We start from the raw sequence: 20838 nt of genomic DNA, 5'->3' as shown, positions 1-20838 counted from the left end.
AAGAACTTTGCTTTGCTTGTCTTGAAAGATATTTGTTAAGCATGAATGATTGTCCTTAGTTTCGTATCTCGTATCATATTTGTTTGAATGACCTTCTCGGAAAGTCCCTTGTGCTGGAGGACTCTAAACTTTCACAGCACATCTCGTTTGAAAGTCCCTTGTACTGGAGAACTCTAAACTTTCGCAGCACATCTTGTTTTGAAAGTCCCCTGTGCTGGAGGACTCTAAACTTTCGCAGCACCCTTGATTTGTACTCTAGTGTTAAAGGGCTACGGGCCTTTGTAACATAGGTCCCTCGTGCTGGAGGACTCTAAACTTTCGCAGCACATCTCGTCTTGAAAGTCCCTTGTGCTAGAGGACTCTAAACGTTTGTAGCACCCTCGTTTGAGATGCCTATCTTGCTTTGTCTTGTTTTGCCACGGATGGTTTACCGCGTGGATATGTTTGCCGGAATGTTATTGTTGGTAATATGTGATGCTAGTAAGTATCCCTTGAAACTTTGAAGATTTGTTAGATGGACGAGGTCCATTCCTTGTTATATATAGAGTTTGTCTTGTATTGTTTTGAAAGGATTTCGGCTATTATTCATGCAAACCCCTTTATTATTTATACCATTCACTGAGATCCAAGCTCACCCTCTCTATATATATGTAGGTGATGAGCAAGAAGGCGGTGACGCCTAAATGTGATTCTAGAGCTTATTTTGGATTTTGATTATGTCGGCCTGACCTGTAATTACGTCGGCAGTCATGAAAATTATGCTTCTCGATTTGTAATACTTGCATGTTGCATACGTCGGCTTGAGAAGCCTTTTGATCAAGATGCGTGTTTTGTATACCTGTTATGTCGGCAGTGAGGATGTCGGCAATTTTGAAGATTTTGCTTCTAGTTGTATTTCATGTATTTTGTTCATATCGGCTTGTGAAGCCCTTTTGTTAGTATGAAAGATGTAATTTGTACTTTATTTCGTTTGCAATCGAGTTGTAACCCATCTGCAGATGATTGCTATCTCATTTGACTTATGCATAGCTCTTACGGACTAATCTGTTTGTATAAATCGCTTCCGTACTTGTTAGCCCCATATTATTGTACTCTGATTGTGTGTGAATCTTGTCAGTTGGCCTTCGGTAATCTCTGATTACTGGCCATCACGGCACCAAACTACTAGGGGCGGTTTGGGGTCATGACAGAATGGTATCAGAGCACAAGTTCCTTAGTATACGTTATTCACACACTTTGAGTCCTAAAGAGCATAGGATTTCCCCTTAGAAGGAAGTTAGAATTGCATCATATTGCTTGCTATGCGGACAAGGTGTACATTGTCTCGGCATGCTTAATTGTTACTTGCCTACGTGATTATTTGCTCATTTTGTTTTAAAGTCGCATTTTTGCATACTCATAGCATCATGAGGAGAGGTAGACCTCTAGTTGGCCGAGATCAGTCGGAGGACAGAATAGACAGACTGGAGAGGCTAGTTGAAGGTTTGGCCCACGAGTTAAGGCAGACAAGACAGCAGTACGCTAGTGCTACATCGACTCAGGCCGAGCAGACAAATGGCCGGAATGCAGTCCCACCTCCACCCCCTCCAGTACCGCAAGTGCCCCCACAGCCAGCTTTATATGGGGATGGCACGATAGCTTTGATTAGTGAGTTTAAGAAAATGAAACCGCCGAGATTTCAAGGAGGCATAGAACCGATGAAAGCCGAAGCCTGGGTCTTGGAAATGGAAAAGCTATTCGAGATCTTTCCCAGCACCGACACCTAGAAAGTGATGTTAGCAGCTTTCACACTAGATGATGACGCCCGCAGATGGTGGATGATGGTTCGAGAAAGCAATCCAGACTTGACCTGGACCCGATTTTTAGAATTGTTCTACACCAAGTTGTACTTTATTTCGTTTGCAATCAAGTTGTAACCCATTTGCAGATGATTGCTATCTCATTTGACTTATGCACAGCTCTTACGGACTAATCTGTTTGTATAAATCGCTTCCGTACTTGTTAGCCCCATATTATTGTACTCTGATTGTGTGTGAATCTTGTCAGTTGGCCTTCGGTAATCTCGGATTACTGGCCATCACGGCACCAAACTACTAGGGGCGGTTTGGGGTCGTGACACTAGACCTAGGTTGCTAATCTCAAAACTAGTTACCTTTCAACTAAAAATCAACTATTTGATTCCAAAATCTATGATTTAGCACCTTAGTTACTCCTATCCCACTTAACACCAAGCAAAATCCTAACTTTCCCATCCATTTTCAACTAAAGGGCTTTTATGTCCTTTTACAACAAATTGCCTATATATACCACACCCCCTAGCTTGCAAACTCACACAACACACTCACTCACACACACATTTTGGTTAGATAGAGGGAGGAGAGCAAGGAAGAGAAGTCTAGCGGAGAAGAGGGAGGAAGAAGAGAGTTCCTTGTGCAAAGCTTAGAAGGTAAGCCACCAGCACAACCTTCTCTTCATTTCCTTTTCTAATGCATGTTCTAAAGTTTCTGAATAATGTTCCAGATCTGTTATTATCAAGTTCTTATGTTAAAAAAAAAAATGCTAAGGGTTGTGTATTCATTTCATCCCTCTTGTATTTTTTCCCATTTTGGCACAAACCATCTTCTTTTTGTACAAATCTCTTAACTTTTCAAGGGCACTCTTTAAAAAAAATTTTCTGAGTTAAACATGTGATATTTATCATATTTTATTCACAAAAGAAATGAAACTTTCCCATGGTGGAACCCTCTTTTTATAAATTTTCTTGTTTTGGGCATCCTACCTTAAGACCTGTTTTTGCAGTCAACTTTCAAAAATTCCAGAAACATGTAAAAAAATATTCTGAACCTCTATTTTATGTCAAAACCTTCCTTTAGAAGTTATATTTCAACTAAAATTGGTTTCATTGAAAAACATTGAGCGGCTTGCAAGAAAATCAAGTTTTCGTAACAGTCGACGGATCTGGGCAGATTCTGGACAGATTCTGGACAGTGCTGAAATACTTTCTAAATAACTTAGAATCTGGAAGAGCAACCCCAATTCCGAAAAATGTTCTAGAAACTAGATTGAATCCTCTACAAACCATAGGAAGGCCAAGCCGGTAAAGGATCTAAAATAGCTCTTTCATTTTAATCTTTATACGATACTAAATCTGGAAACTTTGATAGGTGTGGATGTTTTGTACCTTGAGTTCATGAGAATGTTTGTAGCTTATAATCATATCTTGACCTGATAATATATGTGTTGTGGCTATGTTATTTACCTTTCTCATCTTAAGAATACATGCTTATATGGATATCATTGTTTATTAAGTTGAACTAACCTTGTCTTAAAGCACTTAATTCAACGGGAAACCTAATTGGGAGGGTATTGGGTTTTCGAACACTTGAGTAATGAAAAGATGAAAAAAAAATGTGATATATGGATTGTTGGGACGCGTTCCCTATTTGGAGGCTAAAGTTTTGCGCAAGTGGTTTTCGGAACCCTTGAATGGAGTGGTTGTATTCGGACCCTAGGTGGTTTGGTGTATGGAGGGATTTGGGCAAGGCCCTATTTTTATCGTCTCTTTTGAGGCCCTGCGGTTGGCGCTACGCGGTATATAACCGTTGGTAGGCATCCGAGGTTAGTTCTGCAACAAAGCAGCAAAAGAGGGGGCATACCGAATAATCCACGTCCGATTCTTGTGGTTGGAAGGACGGAATCTCTTTGGGGGATTTCTAGTTTACTGACATCTAACTTAACTATTTATTGATTTATTGATTTATTTATTGGAATATCATGCTTTACTACTTGATGTTATATTTTGTGATTGTGTGTTGGACTTGGAAAAAGGGGTAGGGTGTGTGCGTGTGTTTACTGGGCATTCAAAGCTCACGGCGCATCATGCCAGGTGACGAAGAGGAACTCATAGCTGGAGATGTCGAACCTGAAACATTTGAAGACTTTTGGCTATCCTAGAATATTAGAAGTTTGTTTTTGATATTTTTGTAAGACTCATGTGAGGTTTAAAACTTTCTTTTTGAGATGTAATGTAATGGAACAATCTTTTTAATCAAGTATATTGTGGTTATTATGTAATTATATTCGATGTACGAACCTTATCGTTGCATATGAGACCTTGTGTCAATGCCTTGTAAGATCTGTCAAAAAGGTAGTGCGCTGCCTAAGAAAGCTGGACTTAGAAGGGAGGCTATTTTGACTCCTCCGGCGATCTGGGATCTTACTTGGTTATTGACCATAGGACTCACTAGTGACTCTCCCTTGATTGCAACCTATAGTGTAGAATCAGGGCGTCACAACTTGGTGTCAGAGCCTAGGTTCAACCCTTAACCCTCGCAACCCTATATGCGACTCTAGAAGCCCTTACCCCTTATCTTATTTTATTCTATCACACTATTACAAGAAGATTAACTAATGAAACTCCTTTTCCCACCTTAGGATGTCATCGGGAGACTATCCAGGACGCGGCATCAGTACCGACTCGTGGGGTGTTTTTCGTATACAAGGAAGGAAGGCCATGTCTGTCAGCCCCTACTTTAGCCGCCGACGCTGCGAAATCACCGCCGAGGAAATGATCAAAACCGAGATACGTAAGGTAAAGATGAAGTACGCCCGCTATACGAGGGCGTAGAAAAGGTCTTTGGTGCGGCGCTGCCTACAAGTTCTAAGCCGAGTAGCAAGGAAGGCAGTCCGAATGGAGCAAGATGAACAGAGGATAGACTCCCTGATACACCGAGCTTTGACCACCATGGCACCAACTCAGGCTGAAAGCCACGAATCTTGTTACCACGGGCCAGGCGACAATCAACCAATGGATATGGAGCAGGCACCAGAGCAGCAAGGAGCGAACCTAGCCCACCCTATAGAGATATCATCTGAACATAATCCTCCCTCACCAATGTACACCCCCCGCTCTCCGGGACAAGCCACTGACTCCGCTGACGAGGACCCAGACGAAGACTTTGATTGGTCGGGAAACGAGAACTAATTCGAGGGGTAGTAAAACTAGACTTTTGTAAGATCCGTTGATGAGGATCCTTAGAATAAGATAGCTTGAACTTGTATGCGTAGATGCTCTTGAATGTAACTTCGATATAGGAGTCCTTTTGTAATGATGCCTATTATTATATATATATATATATAAATGATGCGTTGATCTATGTTATTGACTGTTACTTGCTTTAGTGCACCCTAAGGAAACTGAACCTTTATTTCAAATCTAAGTAGTAAGATTTTCTAAGATTGGAAACCAACTCACCTCGTGCCATGAACAGAATGGTAGACACGCGAGCTAATAGCTATACCGAAACTAGCAACAATGTACGAAACCGTCCCAGGCATCAACATGAACCCATCCCCGCAAGGGCTGACATCCCCAATAACCTAGGTCATCAGATTTTGGAGGAACTAGGGCAAATAAGGAACAATCGGCAGAATGAGAGGACTCGACTCTTTTCTGAGTTTCGGAAGCAGAGGCCCCCAAAGTTCACAGGCATACCGGACCCGAAAATAGCTGAGAATTGGCTTCGGCAGATAGAGAAAATGCTAGACACCATGGGCATCACTGAGGCCGCTGATAGAATAGCTTTGGCAGCATTCGAGCTTGATGATGAGGCTGACCATTGGTGCGAGTTGATAAAGAACACTCGTGACGTAGCAAGCCTATCATGGAAACAGTTCAAGGAACTATTCTTAAATAAATATTTCCCAAGTACTATCCACCGAGAACGAGTCAAGGAATTCTAGAACCTAGAACAAGGAAATATGACTGTGACCCAGTATTCTGCAAAATTCGAAGAGCTAGCCCGCTATGCAACTAGACTCGTGGCAAATGATGAAGAAAAAACAAGGATGTGGGGACTGGACCTTACAATCAGGGGAAGAGTTCTTCTGCAACGACTCCCCTCATATGCCGAGGTGCTGGAGACGCCATTAGAATCTGAAAGGGAAGTGAACGACACCAGAAAGGCTTGGAACAAGAGAAGAGGAAGTCAGGCGACTATTGGACCCCAGAGGAACCAGAAGGGAAGCATGACCTCAAAGCCCTACTCCAGACCACAACCACAATAGCAACGACAGCAACCACAGTAACAGATTCAGAGAGGAGGCTATCAAAGGCCGGCAGGACAAATCCAGTGCTTTCATTGCCAATAGTTAGGGCACAAGAAGAGCGAATGCCCCCAACTCCCTCCATCTGGATATCAAGGAGGAGGTTCCGGAGAAAATGCCCAGGCATTAGGTGGGCAGAAGCCTTGGACAAACAAGATAGGACCTACCGGGCAGCAGCACCAGAAGAATGGAGGAACTCAGAACGCCAAGGCCAGTGGCAACCAGAAGGCAACCAACAGAATCTTTGCCTTACAAGAGGAAGAAGCGGACCCGTCTGTAATTGAGGGTAATTTAGTACTATACAATTCTTGGGTGCATGTTTTATTTGATACAGGTGCATCACATTCTTTTATATCCTCTGCTTGTGCTAAATCATTAGAACTTGAATGTGAACCTTTAGAAACTGCCCTAAGTGTAATGTCACCTATGGGAGGATGCATTCAGGTAGGATTGATATGTAAGGACTGTAAGATAGGAATGTCGGACCTACGCTTAACTTGTGACCTGCGTGTCATGGAAATGTCGGACTTCGATATCATCTTGGGTATGGACTGGTTGTCCGCCCACCGAGCGGTGATCGACTGTCGTCAGAGGAAAGTGGTAGCTCACACGCAAGATGGAATATGTTTCCAGTTTAAGGGGGATAGACAAGACCCCATGGCTTCGACAAAGCATCGAACGCAGTGGCGCGATCAACTTGCGGGTAGAATAGCAAGTCTGATTCTAAATGAGGAAGGTCGAGGAGAGTTAGAGCTTCCACGCGTAGTGTGCGATTATGCAGATGTATTTCCCATGGAATTACCAGGATTGTCACCAACCCGGGAAGTAGACTTTGGCATCGAGCTACAACTTGGAACTACCCCAATATCCATGGCTCTGTATCGCATGGCACCAGCAGAACTGCGAGAATTGAAGACACAACTACAGGAATTGCTTGAGAAAGGATTCGTTAGGCCAAGTACTTCGCCATGGGGAGCACCCGTGTTGTTTGCTAAAAAGAAAGATAGGTCGTTGAGGCTATGCATCGATTATCGTCAACTCAATCGAGTCACGATTAAAAACCGATACCCACTCCTGAGGATTGATGATCTTTTTGACCAACTCAGAGGCTCATGGTGCTATTCAAAGATTGATCTCAGGTCAGGTTACCATCAACTACGAGTCAAGAAGGAGGATATACCGAAGACTGCCTTTCGTACTAGATATGGCCACTATGAACTTGTAGTAATGCCCTTCGGACTAACCAATGCACTAGCAGTATTCATGAGCCTAATGAATAAGATATTTAGACCATACCTTGACCAGTTTGTAGTAGTATTCATTGATGACATCTTGGTATATTCAAGGTCTGAAGAAGAGCATGAGCAACAATTAAGGATTGTCCTCCAAATTCTTAGGGAAAATCGGTTATACGCCAAGGCAAGTAAATGTGAGTTCTGGTTGAATGAAGTAAAATTCTTAGGGCACGTGGTATCAGAAAATGGGATTGCGGTGGATCCAACCAAAGTGGAGGCAGTATTGGATTGGAGGCAACCAAAGACCGTGTTAGAAATCCGTAGCTTCTTAGGATTGGCCGATTATTATCGGAGGTTCATCCAAGATTTCTCCAAACTAGCTAAACCAATGACTCGTCTGACGTAAAAAGGAGCAAAGTATGAGTCGAACGAAGCTTGCAAAAAATCCTTCCAGGAGCTGAAGAAGAGGTTAACTAGTGTGCCAATTTTGACCATTCCAGAACGAGAAGAGGGATACACTGTGTATTGTGATGCATCTAAAGAAGGGTTAGGTTGCGTGCTCATGCAAAATGGAAAGGTGGTCACATATGGATCCAGACAGTTGAAACCTCATGAGCGCAACTACCCCACCCACGACTTGGAGTTAGCAGCCGTGGTTTTTGCCCTAAAGCAATGGCGACATTACCTGTACGGGAAACAATTTGAGATTTTCACAGATCACAAGAGCTTGAAGTATCTATTCATGCAGAAGGACCTTAACTTGAGACAGAGATGATGGATGGAGTATCTTGAGGATTTCCAGTTCACTCTCTCGTATCACCCTGGTAAGGCCAATGTAGTAGCAGATGCTCTAAGTTGTAAGAGCAGAGGGATGATGGCTAAGATCTCCGTCAAGGAATGGGATATGGTTAAGACACTCAGTGAGTTCAGGATCCAAGTAGAATCTCAAGATACAAAGGCATGTCTTAGTGCGCAGAAGGTGGTGCCTAAGTTGATGAATGAGGTCATGGAGGCCTAGAAGCACAATCAAGAGGTAGCCTACATCAAGGGACGTCTGGAGTTAGGAGAACCCATGCCCGGTTAGGTAAATCACCCTGATGGGAGTTTAAGATACCAGGGTAGATTGTTTGTACCAAGTGACGAGTTACTTAGAGAAAAGGAATTGAAAGAATGTCATCATTCTGCATTTGCGGTACATCCAGGAGGGACTAAAATGTACCAAGATTTGAAGAGGCAGTATTGGTGGAAGGGAATGAAGAAGGAAGTGGCTAAATTTGTAACAAAATGTTTGACATGCCAACAAGTGAAAGCGGAACATCAGAAACCAGGAGGAATGTTGCAACCTTTACCAATAGCCGAATGGAAGTGGGAGTATATGACGATGGATTTTGTGACAGGGTTGCCTAAGTCACCTAGAGGGCGCGATGCTATATGGGTAATAGTGGACCGTCTTACGAAGTCAGCACATTTCTTACCCTATAAGATGACCGATACCTTAGAGTCTATGTGCAGACTCTACATTGGGGAAATCATTCGACTACATGGAATTCCGATATCTATTGTGTCAGATCGTGATCCACGATTCACCTCTCGATTTTGGGAAAGCCTGCAGGAAGCTCTTGGTATGGATGTTTTAGCACCGCCTTTCACCCGCAGACAGACGGACAATCTGAACGCACTATCCAGACGCTCGAGGATATGTTGAGAGCTTGCGCAATGGATTTTCAAGGCAGTTGGGAACGACACCTACCCCTAATTGAATTCGCCTACAACAACAGCTTCCAAGCTAGCATCGGTATGGCACCCATTGAAGCATTATACGGACGACCTTGTAGATCGCCAATTTGTTGGACGGAAGTGGGTGACGCAAATCTGGTGGGACCCAAACTTGTCCTAGAAACTACTGAGAAGGTCAAATTGATCCGACAACGGTTGAAGACTGCCCAGGACCGTCAGAAGAATTATGCAGACAGGAGGAGGAGACCGTTGATGTTTGAAGTAGGCAACCACGTGTTCCTAAAGGTGCAACCCAGGCGTGGAGTCGTACGTTTTGGGAGAAAGGGGAAGCTGTCACAACGATATATTGGTCCTTTCGAGGTATTGGAAAGAGTGGGTGAAGTATCATATAGACTTGCTCTACCCCCGCAGTTAGCAGGGATACACAGCGTCTTCCATGTATCTATGCTGAGAAAATACATCGCTGACCCGTCACACGTCCTCAAATGGGAAGATATCAGCCTTGACAAGGATGTTACATTTAAAGAAGGACCGGTAGCAATACAGGACAGTCGAGAGAAGAACCTCAGAGGCAAGACGGTTCACTTGGTGAAAGTGCTATGGCGTCACTGGGGAATTGAGGAATCTACTTGGGAGCGCCAGGATTGGGTGAAGGCAAATTACCCCGAGCTTTTCGAAGGTAGTATGTAGCTGAATTTCGGGGACGAAGTTGTTTTAAGGGGGATAGGTTGTAAAGCCCCTGAAATATGTATTTACTTTTAAGACCCTAATGTTGAATTATATTTGTTTATTTATTTATTTTTAGCCCCTCATTTACTTGAATTAATTCAAATCTTGTTGGTAAGCATTACTTTTTTTTTTTATTTTATTTATTGAAACAGGAATTTCCCTAATCGGATTAGGATCCCTAACCTAATTTAATTCTACATAAGTTACATGTATTTACTCCAAGCCCTCACTTGTTTTTTAAATTCAAAACTTGCCCAAACTAGTATTTATACCTTGTACCTGGAAGTGCCATCAATCTTGTTATATATATACATATACACCTAGAGGAGTGTGCCTAGAACCTAAAATGATTTAAATAATAACCCCCTCACACTTCCCCAAGAGAGGAGCCAATTTTCAAGAACCACCATCATGATGTTCTAGGAAAAAACACAACCTAGTGGCCTAGACCTAGGTTGCTAATCTCAAACTAGTTACCTTTCAACTAAAATCAACTATTTGATTCCAAAACCTATGATTTAGCACCTTAGTTACTCCTATCCCACTTAACACGAAGCAAAATCCTAACTTTCCCATCCATTTTCAACTAAAGGGCTTTTATGTCCTTTTACACCAAATTGCCTATATATACCACACCGCCTAGCTTGCAAACTCACACAACACACTCACTCACACACACATTTTGGTTAGAGAGAGGGAGGAGAGCAAGGAAGAGAAGTCTAGAGGAGAAGAGGGAGGAAGAAGAGAGTTTCTTGTGCAAAGCTTAGAAGGTAAGTGTAGACACCCCATTTTTGACCGACCTTAAGACTCAGACGTCACCGATTGAGCGCTTGGTGATGTTGCATATTGTGCTCGTTCAGAAGTTTCAGAGTCGCGGCCGTGAGCCCTACCTCCGGACTTCCGAACCCTCTTTTGTGCTTTGCCTCGGTTTGTGAACCAGGCTCGGTTTTCTTTGTTTCTTTTCCTGAGGGGAGGGAGAGGTCCCGTAGACCATCTCCCAGTGTCCGTGGGCTACATTTGGTGGCCGTAGGCCATTTTGCTCATTTCGGAGTCCGGTTTCCGGTTTTTCGGAATCGTTGGCCGTGTGCCTCGGTTCGGGACCGCCTAACCATCTCCGTTTGTTCTGATTTTTGGCATACATCTTGTTTGCATCCTTTTGAGGGGCATTGGGGTCTCAGAAACCCACTTCGTGGCTGAATGCTACTTTCGGTGCTTAACAGCCCATTTTCGGGACCTCGAACTGTGCGTTTTGGCCCCCGAACATTCGTTTTGCAACGATTTTCGTTCATTTTTGGCAGGTACCTCTGTTTTATCACCGGGGAGGTCACTGAAGGGTGGGAGGCCAGTAATTGTTGCAGCAACCAGTTATACATCCTCCAACGCCCTCCGACGCCCGTTTTTCACACTCCGAGCTAATGTTGAACACCTTGGACCCACTTTCTTGAACTTTGAACCACATATTTGTGATGTACACACTTGGGAGGATCCTAAAAGTTGGTGGCCGGCCAGTAATTCCACCTGACCCTTTTGAACCCCTCCTTCCGGGCTAATGTTGAACACCTTGGACCCACTTTCTTGAACTTTGAACCACATATTTGTGATGTACACACTTGGGAGGATCCTAAAAGTTGGTGGCCGGCCAGTAATTCCACCTGACCCTTTTGAACCCCTCATTCCGGGCTAATGTTGAACACCTTGGACCCACTTTCTTGAACTTTGAACCACATATTTGTGATGTACACACATGGGAGGACACTATCATGTGGTGGCCGGCCACTAAATCAGCTTGACCCTTTTGACCCCTAGCCGGCCGGCTAGGGGGTGTGGCCGGCCGGCCACCTGCAACCAAAATAACTGGCCGGCCGTAATCTTCACACTGTTCACTTTACAGCTGTATAGCTTTATCCTCCAGAAAATATCAATATCCGGGGGATATTTTGTGGGGGAAAGTTGGCCTCCTTTTCCCCCACCTTTACACCCCCTTTTTGGCCCTTATAACCAGCAAGCCATATCACATTTAGGGGTTAGAAAATTTGTTCTTCAAGCCTCAAGATCCATATCTCCCTCCATCCTTCTCATTTTCCTAAAAAACCTTAAGTCCTACACCTTGTTTTCTTCATCACCACCAAGCTCTACCATCACCACTTCATTTCCAGCAACAAGGAGGGCTTCTCAAAGGCTAAAGGAGCTGCAAATTGGTCCAAGAAGCAACAAAAGACTTGTCTCCAAGGGTGAGTTACCATTTTCTCTTTTTTGAGCTTTTCTTTGCAATATTTCTTAGCCTCTCCTTCTTATACATTTGAGCTCCGAAAAAAACTGAAAGTATCTTTTTTTTGAGCTCATTTTCATGTCTCATTAAGGGCTCAACCCTGTTTGAGCCCTCCATCTTGCACTTGCTTCATTATCCCTCTAAAAGGTCATTTTCTTGCATGATATTTTTAGCTTGTGTGTGATTTATTTTGGAGCATGTTGTAAACTGATAATAGGTTTATTTTGAGCCCCTCTTCAACATTGAAGAAGGGCTCAACACTGTTTGAGACTTCCATGTTATACTTCCCTTTATACTCCTTTTTTGGTCCCATTTTTGCATGCTATGGCAGCCTACCATGCTTTTGTTTTTGGCCATTTTACAGTTCTGGAAATAGTCTTATTTTGGTCCATTCTTCATGTTTCATTTAGGGCCTTTCATGGTTTGGGACCTCCATATGCCACTTCATGTTATATCTCTCTTTTATTCCCCATTCTTGCATGTTTAGTTAGCCTATCATGCTTTTGTTTTTGGCCATTTTACAGTTCTGGAAATAGTCTTATTTTGGTCTATACTTCATGTTTCATTAACATTTTTTTCTGTTTGGTGATTATTTTGTATACTTCATGTTATAGCACCTTTTGAGCCTCAATCTTGTGCCTTTTTTTAGCATGTTTGTATATTGATTTGAGGTTTTCCATATACTGTAAACATTCATATTTTTGGTCCCTCTTCAATGTTGTAGAAGGAAATTTTTCAGTTTGGATTTTGCTTATATCACTTGCTTCATTACCCCTCTCTTGGCCCCTATTCTTGCATGCCATTTTTGCCCCACCTATGCTTGCTGTTTGGCCATGTTTATAACTGTGAAAGTGCCTTTTTTGGGACTGCCTAGCTTCTGTCTTTGCATTACATGTCCATATCGTGCATGTTTGGCATAGCTATAGGCCATTTCGGGTGCCTAAATTCGCATTTCGGGACTATTCCATGCATTTGGTGTCATTTCGCCTCATTTCGGGACTGTTTTACCCTATATTTCATTGCTGAAATTCTATTAGAATGATTGCTTTCCATTCCTATGTCATTGCATCGCATTCTATCATCGCCTCGGTTTGCATGCCCGTGTGCACGCATTTCGAGGCAATTCATTTTCATCCGTCGGCATCCTATATGAGTGTGGCTGAGGCTCACTCATGTTGGTATAAGCCCATATCATGTTTTCATGTCATTGCATCGCATTCTATCATCGCCTCGGTTTGCGTGCCCGTGTGCACGCATTTCGAGGCAATTCATTTTCATCCATCGGCATCTTATATGAGTGTGGCTGAGGCTCACTCATGTTGGTATAAGCCCATATCATGTTTTCATGTCATTTGCATCGCATTCTGCCATCGCCTCGGTTTGCGTGCCCGTGTGCATGCATTTCGAGGCAATTCATTTTCATCCATCGGCATCCTATATGAGTGTGGCTGAGGCTCACTCATGTTGGTATAAGCCCATATCATGTTTTCATGTCATTTGCATCGCATTCTGTCATTGCCTCGGTTTGCGTGCCCGTGTGCACGCATTTCGAGGCAATTCATTTTCATCCATCGGCATCCTATGTGAGTGTGGCTGAGGCTCACTCATGTTGGTATAAGCCCATATCATGTTTTCATGTCATTTGCATCGCATTCTGCCATTGCCTCAGTTTGCGTGCCCGTGTGCACGCATTTCGAGGCACTTCATTTTCATCCATCGGCATCCTATGTGAGTGTGGCTGAGGCTCACTCATGTTGGTATAAGCCCATATCATGTTTTCATGTCATTTGCATCGCATTCTGTCATCGCCTCGGTTTGCGTGCCCGTGTGCACGCATTTTGTGGCATCTCATTTTCACAGCATAGTGCATACTAGGTTGTATCTTAGATTGCATTCTGTCATTTTCTCGGTTTGCGTGCTCGTGTGCACGCATTTCGAGGCATCTCATTTTCATAGCATAGTGCATACTAGATTGTATCTTAGATCACATTCTGTCATTTTCTCAGTTTGCGTGCCCGTGTGCACGCATTTCGAGGCATCTCACTTTCATAGCATGGTGTATGTTAGGATTGCATCTTAGTTGCATGTCATGCATATTGTATCGTGTTCGGGAAAGGAGTTAGCCCGGGCACGGGAAACGAGGTGCATTTCGTACTCTGAGTGACGGAATGTGTTTCAATTTCCCAGTCACCGACACTCCGGATCATCTATGATGGAGTTAGGTTTTGTTGTGTTTTCATGTGCATTCATCCTACATTAAATTGTGCAATTCGACTCCTCGGCCATCATGCCTCGGTATGCGTGATTGGTGGCACGAGGATCGAGGCATGCATATATTTGTGAAAATACACTGCTATGCCCCTTTCCTGCTCTCTGTTGCAGCAAAATCAGGAATCAGCAACTTTCCGGGACTTGGCACGCTTTTCAAGAATAATTGTAAAACAGAGGCTAATCGGGACATCCCGGTGGATTTTCGCGCAAAGCAGCCTAACATACATCATCCATCAGAAGCAAGGCAGTCCCTGGCTTGCATGCCAGTTTTATTTATTTTCTTAGTTAATTTGATTAAGTAGGAATTTGTATATTATTTCGACTGTAATATTCGGACTGTAATATTCTTTTATTTGGGACTGTATTATTTATTCGGACCCTCTGCGTGAGGGCACAACTGTAATAAGTGTGCGTGTGTGTGTTGTATGTCTTCCAACCCCACGTCTTTCTCCCTTTTATTTATCCGCTTTTTATGGTTAGATTAGGGCATGTTTAAATTAGCATACAATATGACAGCATGTTTGCATCATTCACCTGTATTGCATGCACCGGGTTCGGCGCATCATACTAACTGCATTGTATTTTTCAATTCCAAGTTGAATACATGATAGTTGTAGCATTTCATATGCCATCTTAGAATAGCCGAGCCTGCTATAATTGCATTTTGCATGTGTTGCATTAGGCATTTCTGTATAGTTAGGATCATGCATGATTTCTAATGAAGTTTCTATTTTGGCTTGGAGTACTCGGTAAGTTTTATGCTTTAGCATCCTTGCATGCGTGTAAGTGACTGCCATGAATAGCATGCTTACCATGAGGCTATGCGCTTATATGATATAACTGCCTGAATGCCTGTGGGTGGAGGCCGGGTTACTTAAATTGGAATAAATCATCAAATGTTTCAAGCCTACCTGCGAGTAGCAAACCCTCTTTAAAAAACAAACATGAAATGTTTCGTTCCAATTCAGGCGACCCGGTCAATATTTGTATGCTGAGCGCATCACATAGTAACCTAGGCTAATAACTGGATTAAGGACACACAAAGTTTTTCAAAAATTGATATCATGGTTAGTAGAGGCCGGTCTATGACCGGGCGAGCGGGGGTGCTCACGAAGTGACCTTCCCCAATCGTACCCAAGTTCCCGAGCCGAGGCAACTTTGGTGATGACGGACACGTGGCCTTTTGGCACCGAGTCAGGGTTTCCTAAATTTCCCAAAATAAAATATTTAGGTGGCGACTCTGTATCTGGCAAAGCAGTCCATGTTTGGCACTTCTTTCAAAAATCTGTTTTCTCAAAACGATTTGCCGGATTTGGACTCTTTGGTTCAGATTTAGAACCGTGACTACAAAGTCGAGTCCGAGCTGTAGCGAGGTCCCCCGCGGGCTTGTTACAGTAAGCCACCAACACAACCTTCTCTTCATTTCCTTTTCTAATTCATGTTCTAAAGTTTCTGAATAATGTTCCAGATCTGTTATTATCAAGTTCTTATGTCAAAAAAAAAAAAAATGCTAAGGGTCGTGTATTGATTTCATCCCTCTTGTATTTTTCCCCATTTTGTCACAAACCATCTTCTTTTTGTACAAATCTCTCAACTTTTCAAGGGCACTCTTTCAAAAAAAATTTCTGAGTTAAACATGTGATAGTTAGCATATTTTATTCACAAAAGAAATGAAACTTTCCCATGGTGGAACCCTCTTTTTATAAATTTTCTTGTTTTGGGCATCCTACCTTAAGACCTGTTTTTGCAGTCAACTTTCAAAAATTCCAGAAAAATGTAAAAAAATATTCTGAACCTATATTTTATGTCAAAACCTTCCTTTAGAAGTTATCTTTCAACTAAAATTGGTTTCATTGAAAAACATTGAGCGGCTTGCAAGAAAATCAAGTTTTCGTAACAGTCGACGGATCTGGGCAGATTCTGGACAGATTCTGGACAGTGCTAAAATACTTTCTAAATAACTTAGAATCTGGAAGAGCAACCCCAATTCCGAAAAATGTTCTAGAAACTAGATTGAATCCTCTACAAACCATAGGAAGGCCAAGTCGGTAAAGGATCTAAAATAGCTCTTTCATTTTAATCTTTATACGATACTAAATCTGGAAACTTTGATAGGTGTGGATGTTTTGTACCTTGAGTTCATGAGAATGTTTGTAGCTTATAATCATATCTTGACCTGATAATATATGTGTTGTGGTTATGTTATTTACCTTTCTCATCTTAAGAATACATGCTTATATGGATATCATTGTTTATTAAGTTGAACTAACCTTGTCTTAAAGCACTTAATTCAACGGGAAACCTAATTGGGAGGGTATTGGGTTTTCGAACACTTGAGTAATGAAAAGATGAAAAAAAAATGTGATATATGGATTGTTGGGACGCGTTCCCTATTTGGAAGCTAAAGTTTTGCGCAAGTGGTTTTCGGAACCCTTGAACGGAGCGGTTGTATTCGGACCCTAGGTGGTTTGGTGTATGGAGGGATTTGGGCAAGGCCCTATTTTTACCGTCTCTTTTGAGGCCTTGCGGTTGGCGCTACGTGGTATATAACCGTTGGTAGGCATCCGAGGTTAGTTCTGCAACAAAGCAGCAAAAGAGGGGGCATACTGAATAATCCGCGTCCGATTCTTGTGGTTGGGAGGACGGAATCTCTTTGGGGGATTTCTAGTTTACTGACATCTAACTTAACTATTTATTTATTTATTGATTTATTTATTGGAATATCATGCTTTACTACTTGATGTTATATTTTGTGATTGTGTGTTGAACTTGGAAAAAGGGGTAGGGTGTGTGCGTGTGTTTACTGGGCATGCAAAGCTCACGGCGTATCATGCCAGGTGACGAAGAGGAACTCATAGCTGGAGATGTCGAACCTGAAACATTTGAAGACTTTTGGCTATCCTAGAATATTAGAAGTTTGTTTTTGATATTTTTGTAAGACTCATGTGAGGTTTAAAACTTTCTTTTTGAGATGTAATGTAATGGAACAATCTTTTTAATCAAGTATATTGTGGTTATTATGTAATTATATTCGATGTACGAACCTTATCGTTGCTTATGAGACCTTGTGTCAATGCCTTGTAAGATCTGTCAAAAAGGTAGTGCGCTGCCTAAGAAAGCTGGACTTAGAAGGGAGGCTATTTTGACTCCTTCGGCGATCTGGGATCTTACTTGGTTATTGACCATAGGACTCACTAGTGACTCTCCCTTGACTGCAACCTATAGTGTAGAATCAGGGCGTCACATGCTTTGCATGCTTGTGGTTCAATGCAATTGCTTATCTTTGAGTTTCGGGGTCCATTACATGCATATATTGAGGAATTCCCTTGTTTTGGGGCAATTATACATCATATTTTAGAGCTTGTATCAATGCCATATTGCCATATTTTATACTCTTTAAATGCGTTTGAGAGTCGGACTTGTATACCTCATTTACCGACCATTGAATGAGCTCCATTTCGTTGCATTCCGAGCCATCATTTTAGGCCATTTCCCCACTGTTTCAGACCTGCCTAGGGTCTATTTGGGGTTGATTTTGCCATTAGCGCATTGCTTTGGGTACCTCTAGAGTAACGCACTTCACTAGTTTCGGTACCTGGGCCCCCTAGCTTGCATTGTGTGCCATGTTTACATGTTTCGGGACCATTTTGTATCATGTTTCAGAGCTGGAATTTGTGTGTTTATATGCCATATGACATCCTTTTCCATGCTTTGGTAGAGTGGCATTTGATGCCTTAGGATCGATCCCTTGCATCGTGCATGTTTGCATGTGTTTCGGTTGTCTCATTTCCATCATATGGCCACTGATTTGAGTGTGGCTGAGGTCCACTTATATTGGTGTAAGTCCATCTTGCATTTGTATATGCCATTTAGTTCATGTGCGCATGATAGTCTTCGTAAGTGCATTGTGTATGCCATGTTATATCACGTGCATTGTGTATGCCATTTTAGCCCATAGCATTGCGTATGCTAGGTTACGTGTTAGTCACATTGTGTATGCCATCTCATTGCTTTGTGTTTGGGGTAGGGTTTAGTCCGAACATGGGAAACGAGGAACATTTCGTACTCCAAGTGATGAAACGTGCCTCGATTCTTGGTCACCGACACTCTTGACTATCCATGATAGAGTTGTTGGCTTTACTTGTTGTATTTATGCATTCATTTTCATATTGACTTGCACAAGTTGGATCTTTGGCCATCATGCATCGGGATGCGTGATTGATGGTCGTGGATCCGACTATGCCTCTCCCTTGATGTTTTGGGGCGATATGGGGTGGCATAGTGCATATATGCCCTTGGGAGACCCTCCCTTCGCTCTATTTTGTGCTTTGTTGCAGCTTGGTGTCACAGCACACCAGTCGTCGGCAGTGCACCACTGATGGCCGGCAGTGTCACACCCTTGGCCGGTAGTGCCCTGTTGTTTGCCGGCAGTGCTCCTTTCATGGCTGGCAGGCCACTGGTGAACTCTCCAGCAGTGTTTTGGTAAGTTTCAGCAACAAACACTAGAAGACACCCTGCAAACAGTGCCTCTAAAGAGCAACCGGAAGGCGTTTCAAGGCGAGGAACCGAAGCGAGCATGCATACCTTCCTTCTTCAAACAGAGCTGGAGCATCTTTATTTGTTGCTTTTCATTTGTTGTTTATTAGTTAATTTGTTAATTAATTAAGTTGTGTAATAATTAGTTGTAGCTAGTTAGTAATTCGGTTTTGTAATAATTAATTAGCTCGTGAGTTAGTTAATTAGGCTGCTTGTATTATTTATTCGGACCCTTCGAGCTAGGGCACAATTGTAATAAGTGTGCGTGTGTGTGATGTATGTCTTCCAACCCCACGCCTTTCTCCCTTTTATTTACTAGCTTATGATGGTTAGATTAGGGCATGTTTCAATTAGCATACTTATGCTTGCATGTTTGCATTCATTCATCTGTCTTGCATGCACCGGGCTCGGCGCATCAAACTAACTACATTGTATTTCAATTCCAAAGTTGAATACGAGTTAGCTGTAGCATCATCATATGCCATCTTAGAATAGCCGAGCCTATTGTAGTTGCATCTTTGCATGTGTTGCATTAGGCATTTCTGTATAGTTAGGATCATGCATGGATTTCTAACATAGCTTTTGTTTTGGCTTGGAGTAATCGGTAAGTATTTATGCTTTAGCATCCTTACATGTGTATGAGTGACTGCCATGATAGCATGCTTACCATGAGGCTACCTGCTTATGTGATATAACTACCTGAATGCCCGTGGGTGAAGGTTGGGTTATTTGGATTGGAACAATTCATCAATTGTGAGTTTTAAGCCCACTTGAGAGTGGCAAATCATCATGTTTTCTAAGCCCACCTAAGGGTGGCAAATCCACATTTTAGCCTACTTGCGAGTAGCAAACCGTTTTTTGAAACAAACATGAAATGTTTTGTTCCAATTCAGGCGATCCGGTCTATATTTGTATACTGTGCGCATCACATAGTAATTCTAGGCTAATAACCGGAATAAGAACGCATAATGTTTTCAAAACTCGATATCATGGTTAGTAGAGGCCGATCTTTGATCGGGCGAGCGGGAGTGCTCACGAAGTGACCTTCCCCAATCCTACCCAAGTTCCCGAACCGAGACAACTTTGGTGATGACGGACACATGGCCTTAGGCAACGAGTCAGGGTTTCCTAAATTTTTCAAAATAAAATATTTAGGTGGTGATTCTGTATCTGGCAAAGCAGTCCATGTTTGGCATTTCTTTCTAAAAATCTGTTTTCCAAAACGATTTGCCGGATTTGGACTCTTTGATGATTCTTCGGTCTTGCATTGCACTCTGTGAGATTAGATACAGGATCGTGACATTGAGTTCGAACTGTAGTGAGCCCCAATGAACAAAACGGGATTTCTCCCAGGACGTTCGGGGACGTCTACAACCATTACAAAGACAAAAGAGGAAACAGATGACTGTCCCTCCTTCTGATTCAATTGAAGATCCTACTCATGAGACAACTGCCAGAGCAGTAGAAGAGGCACTTACTTCTGATTAATCTGAATCCCGGCTCAAAGAGAGAGAAATTGAAAAGGAACAAGCAAGACCAATACAGAGAAAAAAGAGAAGGAAGATGACTGTCTCTCCTTCTGATTTGGTCGAAGACCCTATTCATGAAGCAGCTGCTAAGGTAGTAGAACAGGAGCATTCTAAGGCCATGATTGTTTTTGAGAGAGTTGAGAAAAGACAGCAGCAGCAATTCTTACGAGATGAAGCTGCTGCTGCTGATGCAATCCAAAGGGAAACTGCAAGGAGGCAACATATTGCTGAGCACTATTGCCTTCGGAGCTCTCCTATTGTTGCTATCTCTTCTGAAACAAGTAACTTCTTTCAAGCCTTTACTATTTTTTCTTGTAAAATTTTTTGGTATTGAGACTTGACATTACTTTGTACTTCTTCTTTTGTAGCAACAACTACTGAGCCTATTCTTCTAATAAGGACTCCCTCAGTTTCAGTTGAAGTTGAT

The 20838-nt window shown here is 42.5% G+C and overlaps 2 protein-coding genes across 2 annotated transcripts; both read left to right on the top strand.

Moving 5' to 3' along the window:
• The first annotated feature begins 5760 nt into the window (after nucleotides 1-5760).
• LOC145819312 (uncharacterized) lies at nucleotides 5761-8115 on the top strand. Its single transcript, XM_082913293.1, has 5 exons — nucleotides 5761-5991; nucleotides 6151-7063; nucleotides 7212-7326; nucleotides 7452-7524; nucleotides 7795-8115. Exons 1-5 carry the CDS (start codon nucleotides 5761-5763, stop codon nucleotides 8113-8115), a joined length of 1653 nt encoding a protein of 550 aa, XP_082769419.1.
• A 1022-nt stretch (nucleotides 8116-9137) lies between these two features.
• Nucleotides 9138-9767, top strand: LOC114277800 (uncharacterized). Its single transcript, XM_082913292.1, has one exon. The coding sequence runs from the start codon at nucleotides 9138-9140 to the stop codon at nucleotides 9765-9767; it is 630 nt and encodes a 209-aa protein (XP_082769418.1).
• The last annotated feature ends 11071 nt before the right edge of the window (nucleotides 9768-20838 follow it).

This window comes from Camellia sinensis, chromosome 2, assembly GCF_055761805.1.
Source record: "Camellia sinensis isolate YWXY chromosome 2, ASM5576180v1, whole genome shotgun sequence".
In the NCBI taxonomy this organism is placed as follows: domain Eukaryota; kingdom Viridiplantae; phylum Streptophyta; class Magnoliopsida; order Ericales; family Theaceae; genus Camellia; species Camellia sinensis.
Note: the sequence above shows the minus strand (reverse complement) of the source record. Positions and strands in the feature narration are given on the sequence as shown.